The following is a 19,354-nucleotide window of genomic DNA, read 5'->3' as shown; positions in this document are numbered from 1 at the left end:
GTACTAGTTATAGGCAACAAGAGTAAGCCTAACTTCAGTCCAGTCCAGCGGACCATTTGTCCCCTGCAAGAAGTCAGGAACTGAAAATTTATCTGCCTTCCTACAGCTAGTATAAGAAGGAACAATAAAGGCCTTGCACAAAGCTCTTCCTATTTATTTAATAATCTTTTTGTATCATGTTAGCAAAATTATTTCTTGTCAAACTAGGTGAAATATATTGCATGCAGCAGGTCAGTGCTCGAACATCAATAATATCAGAACAGTTACTGTACCTGGTAATAGATGTTTGTGTCCTAATGCTCTTTGTAATGAGCTTTTTCTATAAAGTCTGCTGTTTACACGGAGTTGTAAGCACTTGAGAATATTTTCCCACCGTGCCAGACACAATGGCAGCAATTAGCTCCCTTTGGGGAATAGCCTGCTCCTTACCACCATAGTATGCAATAGGGACACGTGTGTTGCCAGCACCTACCTTTGGCAACTCCAAGTCTCTGCTGCAAACTGTGCTGCAGCTGAGAATCCCACAAATAATGGGATGACTGCTCCTCCTCACCACCCCAAGAATTTCCTGTTCTGCCCTTTGATTACCTTAGGCCACAGAACACCTAAACTGTTAGTGAGAGCTACACAGTCACCTCTTTATGTTTATTATTCTCTGGTTCTATCTTCCAAACCTGTTCTTATTTATTTTGGTTTTGATTTTCTCATTTTCATTGGACCATTTAAAATTGTTAAATAATTACTGGGAGGAGATTTGAAATAAATTTCCCCAAGTAATTGATAAATTAATTTGTATATAGTGAGGTTTCTGAAGACACAAACTGAGTTCAAATTCACTGGGAGAAAAAAAGAGGCCTAGGTAGAGCATACAGCCTTTGTTTTGAATGCAATTCATGTTAAGAAAAATAAATTCTAGCTTTTGGGTCATAGTTTACTGTAAAAAATGTCTTTTCACTTTCAAACTGTGTGAACTGTTGCAACACTCCTGACTTGGCCTGTGTTCTTATACAAGCTTTGGTTTCACTCTACTCATGGAGAAGATCTATAAGTGTTTGTGCTTTCTGTTCCGAACACTTGCAGCTTCCTTTACACCTGGATATGACCTATGCTGCTCCTCAGCCCACTCCAGGCACTGTCTGTTCTGCAGTGAAAATCTAGACAAGTTCAATTGCTGTCAGTACTTTGAGGATCATTCTCACAGATTCCCCTGAAGAACTGGCTGAGTTCTTCTGCAGCTGAAATAAGTATCTTGAAACTAATTCCTCCTGATAAAGAAACAGCAAATAATCCTCCAGATCCTGCAAAGACACAGCTCCACAGGAGGGGTTTGTTGTGCACATACTGCCACTTTTTCAAGAACTAAACTGAATTCCTAAACTCAGCGAACACCTTGTGGGATAAATGAATCCCAAAAAAATTAATGCAACATGAGCCATTAGTCTGATTTTATTTCTCTTCTGGCATGCAAAAATTTCTGCCTTTTTTTGCATTCTGATATGAAATTCTACATATTTTAGTTTTCTGAAGCAAAAAGGAAAAAGAACACCTACAAACACCATGAAGAATAAAGCCACAAAATAATGTTATCAATTTAAGCACTGTTCTGTTGTGAGTTAAAAATATTTTTCCATATAGAACCCATTAAGCTGTGATAGTACAAGTTCTAAAGGAAACAGAGCATGATTCTCACAGGGAAAGGTTAAGTAAAGGATTCTTTAAGATTAAATAAAAAGTTACCAGTATGAGCCCTTTGATGTGGACTAATTTTTAGTTATTGGCTTGCAAGAAATGATCGAGAAGATAAGATCAAACAAGTTAGCCTGTTGGAATTTTATGAAGCAAAGGAATTCAATAAGTATCTTTCCAGTCCATCAGGGGTTACATACTTCTACTCTCTGTTAATATTTTGCCAATTCTGAAGGGCAGAGGCTAAATATACAAAGATAAATCTGTAATTTTACAGAAAACTCTAATGGTAGAGTTTATAGCATTCACAATCTTTGTTTTACAATGCCTGCTAAGTAGGACTCAAATGGCGGAACATAAAGAACTTAGGTTTGGATGAATTTTTGTCTTGTATAGGCATTGATAAAAATACAGTTTGTAGTAATGACAGAGACTAAGAAAGAAGACTTTTTTTAAATTGAGATAGCCAATAAAAATGATATGTTAAACTTAAGTCAGCAGGTAAATCACATGTCAGAATTCAGCAGGGATATATGGCCAGTTAGATAAATCAGTGACTTGTCTGGTGTTATATAGGAATAAATGTTGAAATACCTAAGAGACATTAAAATTCAAATGTATGCTCTGACTTTTCCAAGTGCTTCACTTGACAAATTGCTTTTCATCTGAAATCCACAGCCAATGTTCTTTTCTTACAGATCAGTCATCCTTTAGCTCTCTAGTATTCACTCAGGCACTTTCTAGGCTAAAGAAGGGAGGAAAGAGCCAACTTTTAATAGGTTCATCATAAAGCTGTTTTCAGCCACTGACGTTTGCTTTAATGTATAATTCTTACTATTTTATTCCCATGCAATTTTTCTCTTTGTAATTATTTGTAGTGTTTGACCTTGGATAAATTTGAAGGTTATCTTGATGAAACTCAACTGACTCGTCAAGCCCTTCACCTGCTGGAGGAAAACAAATTATGGGCTGCTGTGGTTTTTCCAGGCTTAGAATCTACAACCAGTAATCTCCCACCACATGTGACATACAAGATCCGAATGGACATAGATGCAGTGGAGAAAACAAACAAAATCAAAGACAGGTACTTACCTGATAGTTACTTCTCAGTTCTTGCCTGCCATAACATAAATATGAGAGACTTAAGGGTGTTAGAACCTGCGTTGGATACATAAGTGAAATCAAACTGTATTTGTTAAGTTACTCTGTAGTGCAGCATAAAATCCATCTCCAGTTGCTAGGTACTAACATGGATGGTATCACTCTTGTGGAAAGCCAGGCAGTAGGTGGGTGCAGGAATACAAGGCAAAGGCATGACTCTGTTCAGAATCTGTTCAGTAACTGCTTCAGTTTTGAGATGGCCTCACCATTGGGAAAGACAGACAAGGAAGTCCTACATGGATTGAGACTCAGCTCTACCCCACCAGTAGAACTTCTCTGCTGTTCCTCCTCAAATCCTGGCCAAATAGACTCATAAATAGAATTTCTCAGGATTGTCTCTAGAAAAATATAATCGTATCTGGTAGTTGCAATCCAGTTGTTCCTGTTTAATCTCCAAGGATACCATATTCCAAATACAGTTATTTCTATTCTAAAACAGTTACTCTGCTACATGACTAATTTATGTACATTTTTGGCCAAAATTGCTATTCCAGGTCAGTGCAGAGAAAATGAAAGGAAAAAAAGAGCCTTCCACTTTCTTAAGCAATATGAGCAGATAGACCTATGTCTAGAAAAGACAACTCCAGGCAGTGCCCTTACAATTTCACTTGCAAAGATAATTTAATTTATTCATTAATTAATTATTTATCTGCCCCACAACCCTTCCCTAAATTCCTTGCTTACCCAAATGGTTTCCATGTGAATTTTCTTTTTAGGTACTGGGATCCTGGTCCAAGAGCTGATCCTGTGGATGATTTACGTTATATCTGGGGAGGCTTTGCCTATCTCCAGGACATGATTGAGCATGGGATTATAAAGACCCAGACCAGCACTGAAGTGCCATTGGGAATTTATCTGCAGCAAATGCCATATCCTTGTTTTGTGGATGATGTGTGAGTAAAAGCAGTTTGTCTTAATTCTATGGAATACTTTGATTACTGAATGGTGCTTGAGAATCTTAAACCATACATACCTTACCCATTAATGCAAGAGTGATAACTGAGACACAACTGAATTAATTTGGTTTCTTCCTTATCCTGTCATAACCCAGACTCCACAAGCCACCTGTGCCAATATTCTACCCCTAATTCCAATCCTGGCCTTTGTCACGTCCAATGTCCAGGCCTAAAATGAACTCAATACACTAGCCCCTTAAAAGCATCTGTTTTCTTCCAATTTTCTTCCCTGTTCACAGTGTTCCAGCTTCAATGCTGCAGTCTGTGATACTGTCCTGGTATATTTTTCACTAAAAAAAAAAAGGCATTAGAGAAATCTCTTCATAGTTCCGTCAGTGTGCTCTGTGCAGGCAAATGCTACTACTTCTGATAAAAGCAAATTTCAGACAAATAGAATGACCTGCCATTCCCATCCGTCATTATGTGTTGGTCTGCCAAAACATCACCCTGGCAAGCCTGCTGTCGATTTCTTCCCCACTGAGAATACTGCAGAGGCAGAAACCCCATCTATGCAAAAGTTCTCTGAAGCCTGCAGTAGCCACATACAGTTCAGGGCTCATGTCCAAAATCAGTGATGGCCTCTGAGTGCACCCTCATGGTAACCTGTAGGCTGTGTTGTGCATGGCCTAGCACTAGTTATATATGTCCACCAACAGGCAAAATTCAGTGTGCCCCAGGCCATATCACAAAAGCATGGGTTTGTTTCTCCAGACTGGATTGCTTTTCAGGAGTTCTTGGTGAAAAAGTGAAGATTTTGCCTTTGTTTTGACACTGATGCAGCTCTGATAGCATATAGCAAAAATCAGTTCTACAGGGCTCAGACTTAGGTAGCTGAAGACCTTTTGCTCCTTGTTTTTAGCAACTATGAGATTTTGGCTTCCACCAACCCCATAATACGTAGCAGTGTTAATTAGTAATGTTAAACAGCTCACATAAGGATGAGCAAATACCCTGGGAGTCTGAATAATAAAAACATCCACATCAATCCTAACTAGGGAGAGGGAGATGTATCCCCTCATCTTCTTCACAAGGTAACTCCCCCGGCACAGCAAGGCCATCAGTGCCAGGGAGACATTTTTTATGTTAACGTGTTCCCACAGTCAGCAAAATAAAGAGATAAACAATGCAGCTGACAAACTGTGTCCTGCACAGGACCTTGCTTAATAACTCCTGTAACTGTAATGTGCTTAATAGAAACCTGCCTCTGGCTTGGCCCGCATTGGGTGCCAAGGGCTGTGGTGAGTTGACCTTGACTAGATGACAGGTGCCCACCAAGCCTCTCTATCAGCCTCTTTCTCAGCAACAAGGGAGAAGAAATTAAGATGGAAAAGAACTTGTAGGTCACAATGGTTCTTTCCTAAAGCTAAAACAAAAAATAACCCAAAGATTTATTCACTATTTCTCATCCAGCAATGTCCAGCTGCTTCTGAGAAACAGGGATTCAGCATGCATAGCAGTGGCTTTGGAAGACAAATGTTGTAAATATCAAATACTCCCCACTTTCTGCTCCTTTTTCTTAGATTTTTATATCTGAGCAGACATAATATGGAATATGCCTTTGGTCTGTTTGGGACAGCTGTACTGGTTGTGTCCCCTCCTGATATTGTGCCCACCCCCTGCCTAGTGGTGAAGTGGGAATTTTGGAGAGACAGCTCTGATGCTGTGCCAGCACTGCTCAGCAGTAGGCAAAACACTGGTGTATTATCAACACCTTTCTAGCCATCCATGCAGAGCCCAGCACTGTGAGAGCTGCTATGGGGAAAATTAACTCTGTCTCAGCTAGATCCAATATCCTGATTCATATTTTGTATGAATTTCAGCAGCCTTGCTGCCAGCATATGATGCTTTTAATGATTATTTTGTTTAATTCTCTTGTCAATGAATCTTGGGAGCATAAAGACAGTGACACTCCCAAAATGTTAACATTAACATATATCTTAAAATATTCTTTGTAGATATAGTAAAAACATGGAAATTCAATGTGAAGAGAGATGTTTTTCATGAGGCACCAAATATTTTGTAGCCTTCAATAACACTTAGAACCTCTTTGTAAAACAGAAGAAATATTTGTCTGTCTCGTGAGAATGCAGAAACCATTACTTTATTAATATTTAGAATGCTTGTGAGGTTTACTAGTGACATGCTATTGATGTTTGGACAGAGAATTTACAGTTCCATATTTAATTAATGCACTCTTCCCCACTCCTTTTCATTCTTCTTTTCATCTAATATTTCTCTGTTTTATCTAAATTGAATTTATTCCTCCTTGCTTTGGTAGCTTCATGATCACCTTAAACCGCGCCTTTCCCATCTTCATGGTGCTAGCTTGGATCTATTCAGTCTCCATGACTGTGAAGAGCATAGTGCTGGAGAAGGAAATGCGTCTGAAAGAAGCTATGAAGAACAGGGGCGTAACCAATGGTGTGATTTGGTGCACTTGGTTCCTAGACAGCTTTTCCATGATGGCTGTGAGCACACTCCTCCTCACAGCTCTGATTATGGTAAGGATTGCTGCTCTCACTCTTGTGTTTGCACTCCTGGTATCAGTTTGCTGTTGAGAAAGAATAGTAGCAATTGCTAGGGAGATGTGAATTGTGGAGGCCTGTTCTGATCACAGCACGTAGCAGGCACATTCTTCCAGGCAGACCTCATAACAGCGTCAGCACTTGGCAGAGACAGAACAATAAATTCACTAGTAAAGATTTATTGTGAGATCCCTCACAGAAAATACATCGAGCTGGTTACTCTGTATATTACATTTTCTGAAGGCAGATGCAGATCTCTCAATGAATAATAATTGTTGCTTTAAAGCAAAGAGATAATAATTTGCAGAATTTTAGTCTTGTAATTCACTACCCGTGATTAAATTTTAATATCCAGTGCTTGTCTGCTTAGAAACGGTGCAACTATTTCAATTGGAAAAGAGACTGCAAGAACAGAACTTTCAGGAAAACCTAAAAAAAAATTCCACCTTTTGCTCTAGTGATTTAGAATTCCTGTAATTTTTATAACTTTTCAGGACCATTTGGATATTGTCTCTGAAGACTACCTATTGTCTCCACTACCTGAGAACCCAGCTCTATATTGAGAGCTTGCTGCTATACTTTATCATATATAAATGTGTAGCATTTCGATAAGGAAGAATGCCCTTGCATCTTTTCTGATGTGTGGAACTGATATTGGTAAATCAATACATAGTCAGGGTTCAAGCTGCTCGGTCTTACCAGCATGTCCTGATGAGTTGTAGTTCCTGGTGTTTCCATTGCAGCTTGGGTGGATAGATAAAGATTGCTTTATTTGTCACACTGCTTTAATTAGAAATCAGGAAGTAATTAATATCAGAGAGAAATGTTCTTGTACCTGTAATTCACTTTTTTCCCTATATTTCACTATGCCAGTGTGTGGCACCTTTGTAAATACATACTTGTGAGACATGGCATCCCTGATGATAAATCAGCCTCTAATGCCCAGTGGTATCACGGCTTCAGGGCTGCCCACCAGCTAGCTCTGCCCTGTGTGTGATAAGATGGAGGTTTTGGCAGGTCTGGAATCCAGGCTGGAGCAGGATCAACGGCGTGGAAGAAAAAGAGTGGGCTCTTGCTTAGGTTTTACCAGGCTTTATCCTTATCCGTGCAAATGGCGGGGTCTGGGCTTCGGGTTTCCCCTTTTGAACTCGGAGGGCGTTCTCCCGGAAAGGAGAACCCAGAACCAATAGCAAGGAAGGGGGAGTGTGACCCAGAACAGGGGAACGTAACAGAACAAAGGAAAAAGGTGTTGCCCTCTCCCCAGAACGAATCCCATGGCTTTTTGCCCCGAATCTTCCAGATCTAACAGGGTGATTGACAGAGTATCTCTCAGGGAGAAGACCATCAGGGGGTGTGGGAAAGGGGTGTCAGGAATAAACCATTTTTAAACAAATATAAAACATAACAAAAACCATACAGAACTTCAGAAAACTCAAACACACACCACCACACAGTGGGATGTTGCAACAATGCTGAGACCTATTTGCAGCTTTAAAGACCTGTTTGAGCATTATGTAAATTGAGCTAATAAATAGGTCTCAACGTTGGTTTTAAGGACTACATAGATGATTGGAAGCAGTCCCTGCTCTTCTCGAGAGGGAGCATTTAATCCACAAAAGCTCTAATGAAGAAAGGTCAATAAAAATTCACCTAGTGTATCAGTTAATACACAAGAATAATCTCTGAGAAACTGCACTTGAGTTCCTCAGATGTGATATGCTTCTATTTGAATAACGTCCAGGTGCAGAACTTCATCATTTTCCTGTGGTTTTATTGTGGGTTTTTTAAAGATAAGTTTTGTACCACTTTTACATTGTTTTTTCTTCACATTAAGCAAGTGAATTGAGGATGGTGTGAAGAGATAAATGAAAGTTTATTGTAATATTTCAAATAGTTTTATTTAAAATGCATGAGTTTCTGAGGAGGTAGATCTTGCTTGGAATCATTTACTTATTAAGACAGGGACAGAATGTCTGTTTTCCATCAGTTATGATTTTTGTTCATTCAGTTGTAGTAACCTGAAGTCACAATCCAAGAGCAGGGATAAGGTTAGATGAAGGATTTGTTATTGTAATGACCTCAGTTGTTGAAACTAATACCCGGGAGAGTTAGAAGTCATATTAGGTGAGAAAGACTGGCTTATTACTCTTTACCTGTTACATGTTAATAGCAATTCTGACCTTTCCTGCTAGCAGAAAGCAGCAATATTTGTAAATGTTTCTGTTTTCCTTTTGCTTACAGCGTGGACAAGTGCTACGTTATAGCAATCCACTTCTCTTCTTTCTCTTCCTACTGACCTTCACCACAGCTACCATAATGCAGTGTTTCTTGTTCAGCACCTTCTTCTCCAAAGCAAATCTGGCAGCTGCCTGCAGTGGAGTCATCTACTTCACCTTGTACCTTCCCCACATCATCTGCTTTGTCTGGCAAGACCGTCTGACTGTTAATCTGAAGATCCTAGCAGTAAGCCTTTCACTGGTTCTATGGCAACTCTGCTCCCCTTCTCACAGCCTATATGTGAATCACAAAGTATTGCACACCCCTTCCTCTTGGCTTTTTTGACTCAGAGAGGGAGACCTCCAAATCTCTCTTAAATAATAAAGGATTGCAAATGTGGCCTTTAGCAGGCCTAGTGCAAGAGATATCTTCATAGCTTTTAGAAAATTCAATAAAATTTATTTTATGTTTTGAACTCTGGGAAATTAGCATACTGAAATGTTTAAAATATTTTGAATATTTCCTTATAAATCAAAGCAAATCTAACTTCTGGTATGTTTAATAAAGGCAGTTCACAAAATGGGGACAGTTATCTTTCTCATGTGCTATAACCTAGTTAACACCTTATGTCTAAAGATGAAAAGACCTCAGGTTCCCATTCCTTCTTTACATGAACCATAGACTTAGGAATTGAACACCAGTGCCAAAGCTCTGAGAAATACCTTTCATCTAACAAGTTGTAGACATTCTCCATGCAGGGCATCCATGTTGGTTCTCTTCCATTTTAGGTAAGGTACTGAACAAGTCAGGGGAGCTGGAAACCTCTTGCTGTTTTTTGAGATGGAACCATGATCTTACACAATGATTCAGGTTGATTTTATGTTGCCCAATGAGTCAGGAAAGGGAGCAGGTGTTTGAATCCAGTCTCCCCATTTTTACCAAGCATTCTAACAGCACAGGTAAAGGAACTTCTCTTCTTGTGCTAGGAAATACAAGGAAAAAGGAAAAAGAAAACAAAACACTGCCAAAGCTGTATCTAAGTGTCTAAAGTTATAAACTAAGTATAAACTACTGGTTTATTAGTTTGTTGTGTTAGAATCAGTGAGCAAACATGACAGGGGAAGCATTGTGGTTTTCCATATCCTGACCATCTGGTGTACTTTCTGTCATGTTACTCAGAGTGGCCCTGCCTCATACACTCAGAAAATACTTTGTTTCACCTAGGTAGTCAAACGTGTACACTGCAAATTTCTAGATGCACCTATAGTATTTTCCAAACAGACATTAATAAGAAAAAAAACAATATGTGAGGATTGCCTAGTAGTTAAAGAAAGTACAGGCAAGGTTGAATTCAGTCAATTATAGCTAAATACTGATTAGAATTGAAGAAAATTAAACATTACAGGCCAGCAAAAAAGTGAAACAACTTTTCTAATGTCCTTTGTGAGGCAATTTTAAAGTCTAGTCCCTGAAAGTCAGGGGGTTTTTTTGGTTTGTTTTAGGTTTTTTGTTTTGTTTTGTTGTTGTGGTGGTACTTTTTTTGTTTGCTTATTTGTTTTTGTACTTTTTTACAAAGTGTCCCCCTATAGTGCTAAGTGTCATTTTTCCTTTATTCCAGAGTTTGCTTTCTCAAGTAGCCTTTGGGTTTGGTACGGAATACTTGTCACGCTATGAAGAACAAGGTCTTGGCCTACAGTGGGGTAACATCAGAACCAGTCCTTTGGAAGGAGATGAATATAGTTTCCTTCTTTCCATTACCATGATGCTTTTTGATGCTTTTCTCTATGGAATACTTTCTTGGTATCTTGATAATGTTTTTCCAGGTACGTCAGTTTCTTATTCATACAAAGTAGTGGTTGTTGCTGTAAACTGTGTTAGTCTAACCAGGCTCTGTGTATTTCACTGGCAGAAACAGGGTGTTTGACCTTGTAAATTATGAATCTTGTCCAGTGTAGCACCACTGATTTATTAAGGATTTTTCTCTCTTTCTTTTTTCTCTCTCCTGTTTTATTTCTGAAAAGAATGAAGAAGGAAGAAATAGTAAAAAAGGAGGATATGATTTCTAGTCCTTTTCATAATTTAAATAGAAAATTAATCTACAAAAAATTATCTGTCAAAATCCAATTTGTGTGCATGCTTTTCTTTAGAAAAGTTTCAACCATTTCTAGTGAGATTTCTTTAAATTTTTAAAAATATAGATTTGACAGTTCTAGTTCACATATATACTTTGCCACATTGTGCAAACTGTTTCTTAAAAGGATGGTACTGTCTCCTAAGATACATGCTGTGTCATTGGCAGTTGTGAAAGTTCCTGTGTGGATTTATTCTATTTCATAATGGAAATAATTATTCTAGTATGAAGTCACAAAAGGATTTTCTTTGTTATCAATTACAAAATTCTGGAACCTTCTGTGTGAAAAAATTATTTGTCCTCCTAGCTTACATGGTTATCTTGCTTCATATTGAATATTGTTACAATATAATAACTGCCAACTCTTATGTTGTACAAGCAAGGGAGCTTTCTTTTCATTTATTTATTACTCCTGTATGTGAACTGCAGTTCCAGAAGATATTCTCGGAAGATAGCTTTTTTATTTTTTTTTTTTCCTTTTCCTTATTTCCTTTTCCGCAACTCTGTTTTAAGAAGAGTGGACAATGACTATTTGCATGAACGTATCAGAAATTAAACAACAGAAATTTCTTCATTCATAGATGGAATTTATCTTTCTTCTGTCAGCACTTTACAAAAAAGTAATATCTTTCAGGGCTTATACTTAGTAGCTTCACTTCCTCCCAATATTTTCTCTGTCTTGTCTTTCTGCTGCTCTGTTTCTGTAGAATTTCTCACAGCATTTCTCTGTCACACATATGCAGCCCTGCCAAATCAATGCTATACTTTTTGAGGTTACTACAGGAATTCCCTGGATAATTCTTTGAACCCTATTGGCTCTAGTCCTGCTCATCTGCTCTGAAGCAAACTACCCATTGGCAAGATGGCCCTTTGGCTTTTTGCTTCATAACAAATTTCACTGAGGTTTTGCATTCATCCTGAATGAGAAGCTGTTGTTTTAGCCACCAGTTTCAGAGGGGAATAATCCAGTCCATAACAAGGCAAACTGTTTGTGAATGCAGACAGGGCATTTCTGTGCATGAATAGGAGTACAAGTGGTTGGCTGAAACACAGGTAGTTTCTGTTTATTCAGAAGTAAGCAGACACTTTCATAAGCAGTGGTTTTCAATTAATAAAACTGACCATCTTTCAATGAGTATCACAGATCCTCCTTGCCTATTTTGAATAAGTAGCAGAAGGCCAATAATGTCTGGGTTCACAAAGATGTCAGTTTTAAACATAGAAGCTCAAATTCCTGCAATCTATAAATCAATATGATCCAGGACAGCAGTGTTGACTTCCAGTAACTCTGACCTGACCTGCCAAGATCTGGTAATGTTATTGTGCTGTCTCTTATCCAAACTGAATTAACCTGTAACTAAAAAAGCCCATTTTTGTTTAAGAAGAGGATTACACTGTTGTCACTTTTACTGAAACCCTGTGTGATGAAATAACAGTCAGAGTGTCTTTTCTCATTACCAGTTGTAAATTCCACCCCAGGGTAATAAGAGTAAATTTAAAAAGCTTTTCAGTCATGTCAACCCTCAGGTGTTAAGTGGGTATTGAAAGAAAGTAAAGTCTCTAAGTGAGACTAGGATCCCATCTTAAGCAGTGAGCTGCTGCCTGGTTGGTAAGGATTCAGAGAATAGCTTCATTCTGCAATTAAACCACTTTCTACTTAAGACAAGGTAAGGTAAGTCACATCACATTTTCTGAATATTTTGCTGCTGTCCAAAAGAAAAAAAAAAAAAAAAAAAAAAAAAAAAAAAAAAAAAAAAAAGTAAAAATCTGTGAACAAAATCTGTTCTGTCAGGTACTTGGTACATGGTTTGATCTTCTGATATGCAACATTAGGACTGCAAGTGTTCATAATTAGACTTTTCTAATATGAATCTGTGCCTATTGCAGAATGAGGTTATGAAGTGCACTTTACCTACTTATTTTTGTTTTAGGGGACTATGGATTACCACAGCCTTGGTATTTCCCTGTGCTGCAATCCTATTGGCTTGGCTCCAGAAGCCAAGAAGCTGAGAAAACAGCAACTGCTGATGGTGAGTTCTTTTAAAACTTTGGGTTTTTAGACTTCATTGATCTGCTTAAAAGTAACTGCATAATATTTCCATTATCTAGGCTGCTGCAAAGGTGAGAGACTGCCATACACTGAGAGTCTTGGCAAGTGCCTTTGAACTTGGAATGGTTTAGGAGTCAATAGAGATGAGTCACTGTTCCTTCTGAGAGCCTTTAAAGCCTGGCTTAACAAGCAGCATCCAATTCCCGCTCTGTAACCAACACCTTTTGAGACATTCAAGGAGCTCTTACTGCTCAGCACAACATCCATGAAATGTTAATCTTACATTGAGATTCCCTACTTTTCTAAACCTGACTCTTTTCTGTCTAGTTTGACACTAATTTAAGTCTGTTTATTTTCTGTTTCTAAGCAAGATCATAATCTATGCCACCCTTGTACCAATGTGAATAAACTCAGTAAAGAGCCAGCAAGTCGATTAGGAGCTGGAGAGTGTAACATAGGAGATGCTGAGAGAGCTGGGTCTGCTCAGCCTGAAGAGAAAGAGCTCAAAAGAGCTACACTTCTCAGATGAGTCTAGTGGAAGCATGAGAGGCAATGGATGTAAGCTGGAAAACGGGATTTCAGATTCGATTTAAAGAAAAAAGTATTTATTTGAAGGTAGATAGAACACTGGAACAAGTTGTTCATAAAAGTTGTGAAATCTCCATCTTCAGAGATAGTTGCCATGATCTGAATTGGCCCTATTTTTTGTGGATTGAACTGGATTTCTTTGGAAATAATTTCTGATCTAATTTATTCTATTATCTCAAGTAGCCTGATTGTGCTGATCATTATTTCATCCTCTTTTCTACAAGCATTGTCCTGGGTTATCTCAAGCAGGGACAGTCAGAAAGGTCATCTCTGATTAACTCTTTAGTAGGAGACTGTGATTCTTACCTGTTTGAAGAACTAAGACTCTTCAGTGACTCAGCTTACTTGAACAGCTGTGGAACTTTTCACAAATCTTTTCTTCAAGGATAATACTGAGCATTTTGGTAATTAATCCTAACTGGTTCATGTTTTGAGAGGAGAACTGGATAAGAAATGTCAGAGCATATAAATTCATGTCTGAAAATGAAGCTAAACTGGTAAATGATCTTGGTACTTCTAAAGTTTATTTCTCTCAGTGCACTCTTGTATTCCCCCCATTTTGACATTTTTGCTATTGGTGCACCAGGTAATTTTATACAGTTTTGTGGGCTAAAATTACTTACAGCAGAAAGTAATGGTGAAGTTTCAGAACAAAAAAAAAAAGTCCTAGGCCATCTGATAAATTACAGTTGTGCTAGTTTCACTCTAGACTGCAGGCTTGAATTTGTGTTATGTAAACAGTCTGTTCAGGGGCTCCTGCTTCTTCCTGCTTTAAGCCTGACCCAATGCAATTGTTTTCCTTTATGGTAGCAATGTCTAAGACAAACTGGAGAGTCAGAAATTCTTGTTTAGAAATCAATACCAACTCAATCATTTTGGCTGGGTGCTCTTAATCTAAGTAGCAATTTAGCAATTTGTTTTTCATTTAACCTTTTAATTTTCTTCCAATTCCTCTCACTCCCTATACATCTAGGAAATGCTTGTATGGTCTTTCTCCTCATGTGATGAGAACTTCATCTAGAGTTGCATGGATAAAATGTAAAACATGTACCTAATACTAGTCAGGATCTTATTGTGAGTCTACAATTTCAAAATTGTCAGTCATTTTCCTTAAATATCTGATCTTGACACCATGAAGCAAATTTTAAGCTAGATGGTTTTGAATGCTGTATTCCTAACCTGAGTAAAACACTGAGGGTTAATGACCTTGAAAAGCTCAATGCTTAGGGCTATTTTCTTTTCCTCAAAATACCCTAGAGATAAGAGGATATTAATTTTTTGTTAATTAAGTCTTGATTACTTTTGGTTTATACAGAAAAAAGTCCAGAGGCAGAAGGCTGTGTGGATCAGAAGACCATGGAAAGGGAAAAAAATGAAAGCAACACAAATAAATCTGAAGAACCTGAAAAAACAGAAGAAAAGAGTGACAGCCAGGGGAAGAAGGATGGTAAAAACAAACAATGTAAACACAAACGAGAAAAAGAACCCGGCGAGCAGGGGAAGCCTAAGACAGATGTCCAGGACAAAGATGAAATTAATAGTAAGGAAAGAGAGCAACCTGAGTACTTCTGAGACACTCTACTCATTGTACTTCATAACAAACTAGACAGGAGTGACACAGGACACAGGAGTGATTGGAGCCAAGCTACAAGAGCCAGTAGGAGCCCAGAAGGTGATAGCATGTAACTCCCATAGCTAAGCACAAGAGAGACATCAACTCTTATTTATTCCTCTACATTCATCATCCCTTAGAATATTTTAGCCACTACACATAAGACAGCTGCCTTCCAGAAGAGTTCCTTAACTTTTTTTTTTTATCATGCAAATGCAGGCTGCTTCTTTGGCAAGTTAGTTTTCATGCTGAGGCACAGAGATGCATGCATTGACTTTATAAAATTAAACAGAGCCATGACTTCAATAAAAATATGCTAAAATACGTTGAGGGGAATGTTCTTCCCTCTTAGTCCCATCCATCTTTTTTTTTTTTTTTTTTTTTTTTTTTTTTTTTTTTTTTTTTTCCTTTTCTTTCCCTATCTTTAGTGTGTTTTACATCAGTAGGAAAAGGCTGGTTGCAAAGGGATTTATCTGAAGTGCTCTGTGTGTCTGTCTGCAGCCTTTTCTGATGCTGACATTAGCCACCACCTAAGAATTCCTGAATGACCTGTCTTGTTTTCAAGCCCCAATGTCTTCTTTTGTGGTGAGCCAGAGGAGTTTTCTGTATGAGATGCTCAGAGGAATGCGTGTGGATTCTGTAGTGCAAGTAACTGCTACAGGCAGCTCTGAGGCCTTTCTGACTCTTGAAAGGCAAGAGATAAAAGTGGGGCCATCAGAGCTCCTCACTAGGCACTGAAAACATGCATTCAGGGTGAATAGAAACAGGGCAGGACTTCAAAGGAAAAAGACAGGCAGAGGTTAAAGGTTATTTCAGCCAATCTTCTCCTAGTACTGCCTTATCTTTTTGGTGCTTTACTCCTTAGTTCCCAGGTTCCAGCTGCTCCATGGCCACAAAGGAAGAGCTTTCTGCCTGTCACTGCACAAAAAAGCCTGTCTTCCCTTTCAGCCACCCAGGAATTGGGAGGTGTGAGGAGAAGCCAAGAGGAGACCTAGTACAGTTCAATGAAAGTGAGGATATAGAATCAAAATGGAGAAATATGAATCACAAAAAAGGGAGCTCAACCCTCCACCAGTGTCCTTCGGGTGATGCAAAGCAGATACTGGGGGAGATCATCAGAGAATTTGCCTGACAACTTGTTAGTGAGTCTTGCAGACAAATATGATCTAAGCTTATGATACATATAAAACCAAGGAAGATGCTTCAATTGCCATTATACGCATAACTATCTAGCCACACTCCATGTGAACTTTTGTGAATACAGAGATGTTTGTATTTGTCCCAGCAAGATAAATGGAAACATAGGTTCTTTTCACAAGTCCAAAAAAAAAGTTATTAATGAACATAATTTTATCTAGAGTAATGCTACCTATTCTGTATTGATTATTGAAGGTGTTCTGTAATATACACAGCTCTCTCATACACAACAAATTTGGAACTTTTTCCTGAGTACTGTTGGTGACAATAATGCTAGTCACACAAGCCACTGATGGATGTGGGGCTGGTTTCACCCAGATCTCATTGGCTGCTCTCCACACAGGCCTGCTGGGTACTGAACAAATTAAGTAAACTACAATTGCAAAATAAGCTTTCCTACAAAGCCTAAAGCATTCTGTGTAAACAAAAGTGGACAGGGTCTTTAGTTTCAGTTTCTCAACTTCCATAATTCACATTGCCCAAGGGCTTAATTTACTTCAAAGGAAGTTTGTTTTGTCTAGAAGCTGGTGCAATAAAATGTCCTGATGGTGCTATTTGCAATAATGCATTTTTAATCCTGAGAGAAAGGATGTAGATCCATCTCATGTAGGGCTCATGTTAGGTCCTATCTAAATCTTGACCTGGTCTCAGCAATGGGGTAAATTTCACCTACCAGGATTAAAGGAGATTTTTTGTTGTTGTTGTGTTTTGTTTGTGTTGTGCTTGGGGGAGGTTTTTAAAGCATCATGGTCAAAGAATGCACAGCTGGGGAGATTATTTGAATGGCAGATTTCAGCCCAGCTAGAAAGGCAACCTGCTGCTTGTTTAATGTAATCTTTCAGCCTATCTAAGTATTTCCAGAAAACGATTCCAAATAATCTTCCTGCTACACAATGAGAACAGAAAAGATGTTCAGCTTCCCCTGGTCCAATGAGTTACCTCTCCACAGACCACCACAATTTTCAGCTCAGCTTCTCCTGTCATAGATATGAGGGTGAATTTAAATGAATTGCACTGCAGTTAGAAACCTGGCCTTAGTTTTGTACCAGTGGGAGTTGGGGAATCTGGCCCTGGAACATGATGCTGAATTATGCCGGGTATGTGCTTTTGCTTCTGCATTTACTGATGTGTTGTCATCATCAGAATTAGGATTAAAACAGGTGCTTTTATTCTTTTTTTATTTTTGATTTCTTGCCTTTCAAGTGAATACCTTCTTTGAGCCTGAGCCAACAGGATTGATTCCAGGAGTGTGCATTCAGGACCTGGTGAAGATTTTTGCGAACAGGCCCAAACCAGCAGTAGATGGGATAAATATTACTTTTTATGAGGGTCAGATCACAGCCTTCCTTGGTCACAATGGAGCAGGAAAGACAACTACCATGTAAGTCTCTTCTTTCACAAGAAGCACATCCAGGGCAGTGCTCTTTGCTGGAGCAGTCCTTTCTTTTCACTCTTTCCTTGTCTCTCTACCACTCCTGAAGCTGGCTTGATGCACAGTATTAGGCCTTTTCCAGACAGGGAAATGCTGCCCCTAGGCATAAAGAAAACATTCTGGATTAGCTAAAGCCCTGGGAGGGAAGTAATGCATGGCACAAACAAGTGAAAGTCCAGAGAGAAGGAAGCAATTCTCTCCCCTAGAATTCGTTTCCCATGGCTAAACTACCATAGGTGAAGAAAGAGAAGGATCTTCTGGCTGAAAGAGCTGAAAATTTGCAAGCCACTACATTCCACATGTTCTTGGTTTCTCTAACTGGCTCTAGGTTGGTCACATCTATTGGTCTGTGTGCAAAGGAGTATGAAATACAGGCACTCTTTAAATAAAATGGCTACACACATGCAAGATCTATATCCAGATTGAAATATTCCTCTAGTTCTAGAAACCTAGCATCCTAGGAAGCTGGACTTTAAAGGTGTTTAATTTTCTTTATACAGAACCTTATTTAGCAAAATAGGATTCATTGGTGAACAAAACGTTTTATAAATATGTGACAAGTTCACTAAATGTTGAAAGAATTGAATGTGTTTCATTATGACTTTTCTCAGCAGAATACTTAAGGGTTTTTCAATTAAAACAGTGTTATTTCAAAGGCACTTAAAATTGCCTTTTACTTTTTAAAATTGTTTCACGAGGAATATGTTCAACCCAAAATAAAAGCATCCTAATCTGCTGAAATGTTTTGTAAATTTGAGGGGGTTTATTCTTTTGATAAAAACAAAATTTTTTATTGTTTTGAACTTTTTTTAACTGAAAAATCCACTAATCACCCAAATCTATTAACAGATGCTACCCATTTGCAACATAACATTTGGTCTTCTAGTTTACAGAAAATAAAGATTTAGGGCATGAGTCAGCATGGCCAGAGACCTCACACCATTATTCTTTTCTCATCCTACTGAGGTTCATTTTAGGCACATTTATATATAACGTGCTGAACTATAACTGTTTCTTAATGGAAGCCAAAACCATATAGATAGTTGTATCAAAAATTATGTTAACAGATCCGTCGGATTCTCTGTAGCAGATCAAGAGTACTTACATACATGCTTTTCTCTGGAGTTGTTTCATCAAGGCCTATAGTGAGAAGTCATCATGCTCCATCTAGTGGAATTGTGTCATGTAGCTTCTTTATCTAGCACAGAGAGAGAGGAGAGGGAGAATTTCCTCCTTTTGTTTTCCCAGGTCGATACTGACAGGCCTCTTCCCACCCACGTCTGGAACTGTGTTGGTTGGCGGCCTGGACATCCAGACTCACATGGACTCCATTCGGCACAGACTGGGGATGTGCCCTCAGCACAACATCTTATTCAATCAGTGAGTATCACTCCAAACTGGCTTCAAGAGGAAGCATCCCAGTCTCCATGCATGAGAATCCTCAAAGCCTGTGTTGTTTCTCTTATTGTGCTAGCAGCAGATGTATTTCAGACGAACTTCATCTCTTAACATAACATCCTGCAAGAGAAATCTCCTGCATCATTTCACTGGGAACAAATAACAATGCTCCTGGTGTTTTCTGTTGTACTGTAGCTTAGAAAGAGTTATCTTGGAGGTTCGTGCACTGTAATTTAGGACTACTAAAGGAAAAAAATTCGAGTTGACAGTGCAAAAGTAGGATATTTTTATGCCCATTTCCTACTACCACTCAACCCCTTACTGCCTTCTCTGGTGATTTCCAGCTTCACTTCATTAGTTTATGTTCATCTCAACAGCAGACTCTTTTCCATTTTATTCCC

General features: G+C 38.6%; 1 protein-coding gene across 1 annotated transcript in view; it reads left to right on the top strand.

Annotated features, from left to right (window-relative positions):
* ABCA4 (ATP binding cassette subfamily A member 4) overlaps positions 1-19,354 on the top strand; it is a 64,988-nt gene that overhangs the window by 20,202 nt on the left and 25,432 nt on the right. Inside the window, exons 13-21 of the mRNA XM_083868018.1 lie at positions 2,565-2,770; positions 3,564-3,740; positions 6,082-6,304; positions 8,570-8,791; positions 10,164-10,368; positions 12,608-12,706; positions 14,630-14,854; positions 17,327-17,504; positions 18,804-18,935. Coding sequence (XP_083724144.1) covers positions 2,565-2,770; positions 3,564-3,740; positions 6,082-6,304; positions 8,570-8,791; positions 10,164-10,368; positions 12,608-12,706; positions 14,630-14,854; positions 17,327-17,504; positions 18,804-18,935 — 1,667 coding nt within the window. The remainder of the gene's footprint in view (positions 1-2,564; positions 2,771-3,563; positions 3,741-6,081; positions 6,305-8,569; positions 8,792-10,163; positions 10,369-12,607; positions 12,707-14,629; positions 14,855-17,326; positions 17,505-18,803; positions 18,936-19,354) is intronic.

Source organism: Zosterops lateralis, assembly GCF_965231275.1.
Source record: "Zosterops lateralis genome assembly, chromosome: 9".
Taxonomy (NCBI): Eukaryota; Metazoa; Chordata; class Aves; order Passeriformes; family Zosteropidae; genus Zosterops; species Zosterops lateralis.
This window is presented reverse-complemented; position numbering and strand designations above follow the sequence as displayed.